Source organism: Lathyrus oleraceus, chromosome 3 (assembly GCF_024323335.1).
Source record: "Lathyrus oleraceus cultivar Zhongwan6 chromosome 3, CAAS_Psat_ZW6_1.0, whole genome shotgun sequence".
Classification (NCBI taxonomy): domain Eukaryota; kingdom Viridiplantae; phylum Streptophyta; class Magnoliopsida; order Fabales; family Fabaceae; genus Lathyrus; species Lathyrus oleraceus.
Genome location: NC_066581.1, coordinates 45,123,746 through 45,132,024, shown reverse-complemented (window position 1 = coordinate 45,132,024; position 8,279 = coordinate 45,123,746). Strand labels below are relative to the sequence as shown.

General features: G+C 31.8%; 1 protein-coding gene across 1 annotated transcript; it reads left to right on the top strand.

Annotated features, from left to right (window-relative positions):
- Window positions 1-6,157: 6,157 nt before the first annotated feature.
- Window positions 6,158-7,706, top strand: LOC127132407 (uncharacterized). Its single transcript, XM_051061357.1, has 3 exons — window positions 6,158-6,699; window positions 6,807-7,051; window positions 7,156-7,706. The coding sequence occupies exons 1-3, from the start codon at window positions 6,232-6,234 to the stop codon at window positions 7,400-7,402; spliced, it is 960 nt and encodes a 319-aa protein (XP_050917314.1). The 5' UTR covers window positions 6,158-6,231; the 3' UTR covers window positions 7,403-7,706.
- The last annotated feature ends 573 nt before the right edge of the window (window positions 7,707-8,279 follow it).

The following is an 8,279-nucleotide window of genomic DNA, read 5'->3' as shown; positions in this document are numbered from 1 at the left end:
GGTTTAAATATCCCAAGTACACATCAGATGAATTGATATTGTGTAAACATCCTAAGTGAAATTGTGTGTCATGTTTATTTAAATTAAGTGTTACATGATAAGTAGGTGTGTATGTTTTGAGAGGTGTAACATTCTATGTGAAAATATTATGAAAAATCTCTGATATAATTATAATTATGCATTGGGGATTTAGGGTGTTACAGATACTCAGACTAATCCTATGACCTTACTCAAGAATTCTCTTCTTAAGGTCTGACACATCTGACACACAAACTCAGTCGCGGAATCTCATAATCCCATCTGCATCTATCCTAAAGTCTACCTCTTTGCCTTTATTAATTAACACTAATCGCTCAATCAATCCCAAGTCAACTTTCTGACCCTCTACGATTTCTTCAAGAATACTACTAGTCAGCTTCAACATACCCATCTTGACTCTGTTAGGAGTCATCTCACACACCAAACTAATATCTCTGGACTGCTTAATCAAATCCAATTCTCAAACCATAAGCGTCGACATATGCAAACACTTCCTACTCAAAGCATCTGCTACCATATTAGATTTACCAAGATGGTAACTCAAACCGAAATCATAGTCCTTTAGAAATTCAAGCCATCTCATCTGTCTCATATTCAGCTCATTCTGATCGAACAAATATTTCAAACTCTTGTAATTGCTGAAACTTCAAATCTAGAGCCATATAGATAATGTCTCCACATTTTGAGCACAAACACCAAAGCTGCAAACTCCAAATTCGCTCATGAACCTTCAGCTATCTCAAAGCATACACAACAACCTAATGATTATGCATTAACACACCACCCAAGCCCATCTTTGAAGCATCACAAAACACCATAAAGGATTCACTAGCATCTGGTAGAACCAAAACGGGCTTCATCGTCAAACTCTTCTTCAACTCTTGTAAACTTTATTCATATAGAGAATCTCACATGTAAGCCCGACCCTTTCGAATCAAATGAGTCAAAGGAAAAACTAACTTCAAAAATCCTTCTATAAGCCTTCTGTAATAACCAACCAAACCCAGAAAACTTATGATCTCTATAACAGACTTAGGAGTCTCGCATTACAACACCACATCAACCTTCGGTAGATCACCATATATATACCACCACTAGAAATTACATGAACAAGAAAATTAACTTATTTTAACCAGAACTCACACTTGGATAACTTGGCATACAACTTCTTCTCTTGCAAAGTTTGCAACACAATTCTCAGATGTCCTGCATGCTCTTTATTTGACTTGGAATACACAAATATTATCGATGAACACAACAACAAACTGATCCAAGTAAGTATGGAAAATCTTATTCATATACTCCATGAACACACCTGGCGCATTAGATACACCGAATGACATCACTAAATACTCATAGTAACCATATCGAGTTCTAAACACATTCTTCAGAATATCTTCTGACTTTACTTGAATATAATGATAACTCGATCGTAATTCAATCTTATGGAACACACAAGCACCAACCAACTGATCCATAAGGTCATCGATCTTAGGAATAGGATAATTGTTCTTGATAGTAACCTTATTCAGTTGTCGATAATCAACACACGATCTCATGCTATATTCTTTGTTCTTAACCAATAACACTGATGTTCCCCACGATGATACACTAGGCCTGACGAACTTTTTCTCCAACAGATCTTCTAACTATTTCTTCATCTCACTCAACTATGACACATACATTATATATGGTGCCATCAACATAGGTCTAGTACCAGATACTAAATCTATGGCGAACTCAACTTCTCGCTCCGACGACAAGTCACAAACATCCACAGGAAAACATCAAGAAACTTACACACCACAGGCATATAACTAGCCCCAACATCGCTCTCCACTCTCAAGGAAGAGAACATCACGAGCACCTGATCATTCTCCCTCAAAGACATCTCAACCTCACTGGTGGATAGGAATCATGAATCGACTCTCTTCTCGGGTTCGGGAAACAACATAATCTCAACAACACCTGCACTATGAACTCAACGGTATAGTGACCCAACCATCCACACTTGAAACATCATAGAGAAGTAAAAGCCCCCACTTATTTCAATCCCGATCTTGCTAGTTAGAGGTTAGGAAATAAAAATGAGCATCAATAGTGTTCACACATGTGTTGCATACTAGGGAACAAATAACATCACAAAACCTGGCCGAATGGACCGACCTGCACTGATACTAACTATGTAACACCCCAAACCCTGACTCTTTAGATAAAGAACAACAATCGATAATTAATGAATAACTTCACCAACTCGAGTGTCATACATACATCTCAAAAAAAACATCCCTTTTTAAAATATCTGATAAAATATCGCAGTGAAAAATCAAGCATTTAAACATCTCATCTTTGAAATAATTGAAGATACAATAAAGTCAACTTGCAAGATATACATAACAACCCCAACCCGATGTTACACTATCAGAGCATTTATTCACGAAACTAAATAAAATCAAAATTGAAGCAAACATAGATATTTATATTAAGCCATCCTCCGGTATGCACCAAACTAACGCTCCCCTGCCTGATTATCTACATCATAGGCATATAGCTAACACAACAAGAAAAAATTGGTTGAGAGTACAATTCAAAATATGATAACGGTGCAAAGTACAACAAGGATAGATAACACACAAGTACTCTCAACATCAAAAAACTCAACCACACAACAATCAATCATACAATGCAGTTTGTGTATGCAATGCACTACTCAACTCAACTCCAATGTATGTGGTACCAAGTTTTGGAAGTTTAGAATTACGTTACTGAGGTCATATATTAATCTTGTTACATCTCTAAACCTAACTACACATCTAGATTACAACACCGATTAGACACATCATGATCACAACACTAAATCACGACTCACCTATCTCCAATATATATGATGCATGGAATGCAACAACACACAGATGCATAAATGTATCACCACCACCCCAACTTCACAACTCGTAAGTAGTTACAATATTGAACCACTTACTCGAAATTGGTTACACCATTAAACCAATAACATCAACTTAAATTGGTTACAACACTAAACCAATAACATCAACATCATTATCGCAAATATTAGGTCATAAAAAATTATAGGTTCCATCTCTGAACAAACACCATCAATTAAGCAACAACATAATAATGGAAATCATAAGGTTACATCACAAATCGATTACTATCTCAAATCGAATACACAAACATATCAATCATTAGAACACAATCATAACAATTGATCTCTTTCTAAATAATAATTAATCATACACACACAATTAAACTCTTAAGACATCACCAACGGATAGCACTACGCGTTAGCTTTCCAATGATTTGAACCGTGCCTCAATCGGAGTCACGAAACTCAAGTTACATTATTTTCAATCATGTAATTTTCCACCCAAACAGTTAGAGGCACGAAAAATAGCCTAAAAATCTATTTTCACCATTGGAGGCCTTTTGGGCCTCTGATTTCGATTCTATAAAAACCATAAATCTCAGAATTTGACAGACATCAATTATCCAACGATTAAAATAGAAAATTCACAATATATCACATATTGGTATCAACAAAATCATATATTATCATCATCAATTTCATGGATATCATGACATATCATAAACAACCATTAACTCAGAATTAATCAATTAAAGGCACACGAATTTCATAAACAAATTCATCATGACAACAACATCAAATTTCAACAATCAACACAATTGATTAGAGTGTTTTGCCCAACCATCTCTAATCTCAGAAACTCCATCAATGGAGGAAAGAAAAGGGAAAAGAAGAGAGTAAGGACCTCTCTCTATCCTCTATGCAAAAATATACACCCATATTAGAATCAATCTCCCGTACCTCAATTTTCAGCAAGGGCAAGATCTATGTCTTCCTCTCTCTCACCAACCCTTGTTTTTTGTCTTTGCTTCAAATTACAAATATAAATCGATTCATTACAAATATAAATTTCTCAATCATTAAACAAAATTAAGCAAAATAAAAATAAGCTAAAAAAATCATAATCATGGAATACAAACAGCAAATAAACACCATGGATCGAATCAAAGAGACATGAATCGAATAATTTTACCTTAGCAGAAATGAAATTGAAGATTACTTGATTGAAATACTCAACCGCTGAAATGAATTGAGATAACGTGAAATAACATGATTGCTTTTTCAAGTCGCATCGTTGTTCGGAATCAAAAAAGATATTGAACACTCGAATTACCAATGCATGTAGATATCTTGATTTAAAGGTGGATCGTCAATGACATTTTTGACAGCGGTGGAATGGTGGAGAATGGCCATTGAGTTTAGGGGTGTCCCAAAATATGGTTACCTAAACTATATTACTAAACTGAATTGTATTGCATCATTAAATAACTGAACCACTTGAATGGTTAATGAATTGAACCATTTAAATCAAACAATTCTAATTCAGTTTACAACCAATTCATAATCAGTGTTTTTCTATAAATTGTTTTAATTATATAAATATTTTTTTTATCAAAAGAAGAAGAATTATTGAGAGTGAAAACAAAAAAAATATTTATAATTATGAAAAATAAAAATAAGATTATAAAAAAAGTATAGTTTTTTTAGAAAAAAAATACTTTGTATTCCATAAAATAAAAAATATTTTTTCTGAAAATAATTTTTTTTATTCATTAAAAAATATAATTTAATTTGAAATAAAAAAAATATTTTTTCAAAAAATTAAAAAATTATTGTTCTTTGAAATAAAAAAATTATGTAAAAATATTTTTTTGAAAAATAAAAATTCCAGAATAAAATTTTTTTTGTAGTGATGTTTTTTTCAAAAAAATTTAAAATATATTATTCTGAAACTTTTTATATAAAAAAATATATAATTTTTTATTTGAAATTTTAATTTTTCCGAAAAAAATCAAAAAGAAATTATTTCGGATTTTTTTTTCAGAAAAATAAAAGTTAAATGATTTTTTTTAAATTACTTTTTCCCAGAAATTTTAAAAAAATTTATTCCGTTATTTTTTCCGGAAAATAAAAAAAAGTTATTTCTTTTTTTAAAATAAATATTTTCAAATATTATAAAGAAAAGAATTTTAAATTAATTATTTTTTATAAATAAAAAATTGATTTTAAAAGAGTTCAAATTATAAAATTGATTTATAAGTGTACTCTCATTATAAACTAATTTATAAATTTAATTGATTATAAACTAGTTTTAAATTAAATTGAAATCATTTTAATAATTAATTATATTTTTATTAAAATAATTATTATATATTGAATTGAATTATAAATGTGATTTGGTTGAGTGCAATTCACGAATCATGAAGATCCGTAATCGAATTGAATTGAAAAACGAGTAGAATAAGAAAGTGTCATAATAGTAGAAAGTGTCATAGTAGAAACATTGAATCTATCATTTCCTTTTCCAATGGCTTTTGCATGAAAGTGATTTTTGAGTGCCTTTAAAGAGTGTATTTGTATTTGGTCATTATTTAAAAAATGAGAAGATATGCAAATTATAGTATATAGTGTTAATCGTAGTAAATGTACTTTATCAAAAATATTGTTTATATTACTCAATTTAAACTAAATTTAAAAAGGATGTTAATGATATTTTGGTAGCATGTTAACTTTATAATTTTCCAATGACCTTTATATGTATGAAAGTGACCTTTGAGTGACTTTAAAAAGTGTATTTGGTCATTATTTAAAAAAGAAGATGTGCAAATTATAGTATATAGTGTTAATTATAGTAAATGTACTTTATCAAAAATATTCCTCATATTACTCAATTTGAATAAAATTTAAAAAGGGTGTTAATGGTATTTTGGTAGCATGTTACTTTTATAAATAATGGATATTTAATAATAAAAATCCATTAACTAATGATCATTGACCCCGATTTGCTTAAATGAAGAAATTTAATATAATAAATAATATATTCTCTATTTATTATTATTATTATAAATAAATTTGATTTGATTTTTTTATAAATTTGAATATCAATGTATTTAGTTCATATAATAACGATACATTAACATTGAAATGTATTAAAAAATTGTTTATAATAACGATGGAAAGGTATAATAATAATAATAATAATAATTTTATAAGGAGAGATAACCCCAAACCTTATTCCCTAAACACCTCTTCTCCATTTATATTTCAACATCGACTTCACTTCACAATTCACACCAAAGAGATTGATCATGGAAGGAATAGAACACAGAACAGTGGAAGTTAATGGCATCAAAATGCATATTGCCGAGAAAGGAAAAGATGGACCGGTAGTTTTGTTCCTTCACGGCTTCCCTGAACTCTGGTACTCATGGCGCCACCAGATTGCGGCTCTCGGCTCTCTCGGCTACCGTGCTGTGGCTCCCGATCTCCGCGGCTACGGCGACACTGATGCTCCAGCTTCCGTAAGCAGCTACACTTGCTTTCATTTAGTAGGTGACATCGTTGCTCTCATCGATTTACTCGGTGTTGAACAAGTGTTCCTAGTGGCTCATGATTGGGGTGCTTCCATTGGTTGGTATCTATGCATGTTTCGCCCCGAAAGAATCAAAGCCTATGTGTGTCTCAGTGTTCCCTTCCTCCGTAGAAACCCTAAATTTAGGACCCTAGATGCCTTGCGTGCTGCTTATGGTGAAGATTATTATATCTGCAGATTTCAGGTCCTTTCCATTTCTTTACTACTTATCCATATTACTTTACATATAAATAATCAATAATATTTTGTTAGTTCCATTTTCTTAGACTATGTTTTTTATCCTTGTTACAGGAGCCTGGCAAAATGGAAGCTGAGATAGCTGAGGCTGGGATTGCGTATGTGCTGAAAAATATCCTCACAACTCGCCAAACTGGTCCTCCGATTCTTCCAAAGGGAAAGTTTGGAATTGGATTCAACCCGGATGCCCCTGATACTTTACCCTCTTGGCTCACAGAAGATGATCTTGCTTATTATGTCTCCAAATTTGAGAAAACTGGCTTCACTGGAGGATTGAACTACTATAGAAACCTTAACTTGTAGTTTTCTGTTTCTTTATGCTTTAACAATTGTTTTTCACTAATAAAAACCAACTATGAATAGAGTCTCAATTCTAATGACAGTTAAACTATTTGTATTGCAGAAACTGGGAGCTTACAGCACCATGGAGTGGAGTCAAAATCAAGGTGCCTGTGAAATTCATTACAGGTGAATTAGACCTAGTTTACACCTCGCCGCGCGCGCAGGAGTATATTAACGGTGGATTATTCAAGGAAGATGTTCCCAATTTGGAGGAAGTTATTGTGCAAAAAGATGTGGCTCATTTCAACAATGGAGAAGCATCAGAGGAAATCAGTAATCACATTTACGAATTCATCAAGAAGTTCTGAGCTTATCTGAGAATGAAATAAGATGGGTCCCGTAGGTTTGTATGCATATTTCTAGACCACCTTGGTAGGTTTTGGACCTTGAAAGTACAAGCATCAATAAATAGGGCCTTTTGGAAGCTATGTGTAGGTTAACCTCAGTTGAAGTGTAATAAAAGACAGGCCCGGCAATAATCTTCTAGAATATGTTTTGCTGTATGATCTCTGATTATCATCAGAATTCAAAACATATTGAACTTTTGTATTGGATTACAGAGTCTGAACTTTCTTGCTTGTTATACAATTGTTCTTAAATTTTTTCTTTTCACTCAGTTTTAATAGAGACATCAATGGAAATATTTATTATATACATGCTTAGGGCCGGCCCAACACAAAGGTCCTATGCAAATTTTATAATAAAGTTTTTTAAAATAATAAAATTTATATTTTAATAAGTAAACATTTTTTGCAATATAAAATTATTTTAAATTTATTTATGAAAATAATACAATTAAAATATATAAAATTAAACGTTCATAAAATCATCTGTAGATATAAAATTGTTGAATAATAAAAGTTAAATAAAATAATATGTTGTCATTTTTATTTGCAATGTTGAGTTAATTGAGTATATCATTTTTAAGATTTTTTACAAAAATAACACATTTTTTCAAGGAAATTTCCAAAATACCCTTGATTTAAAAAAAAAACTCAAACTATCCCACTTTTAGGAGGAGTCGCCAATTGAATTGGAGACTCCTCTTAAAAATTAAATGGAGGCGCCAATTGGATTGGCTAGGGCAGGTGCCCTAGCCAATCCAATTGGCGCCCCTGTGTAGGGTTTAAGAGGAGGCACCAATTCAATTGGAGACTCCTCCTAAAATGCAATTTTGTTTGGTAA

Excerpts from the sequence above, each read along its gene's own strand:
- LOC127132407 (XM_051061357.1), top strand. The coding sequence starts at position 6,232 with ATGGAAGGAATAGAACACAGAACAGTGGAAGTTAATGGCATCAAAATG. Across the intron at positions 6,700-6,806 it reads ATTATATCTGCAGATTTCAG|GAGCCTGGCAAAATGGAAGC; the intron begins GTCCTTTCCATT and ends TCCTTGTTACAG. Across the intron at positions 7,052-7,155 it reads TACTATAGAAACCTTAACTT|AAACTGGGAGCTTACAGCAC; the intron begins GTAGTTTTCTGT and ends TTTGTATTGCAG.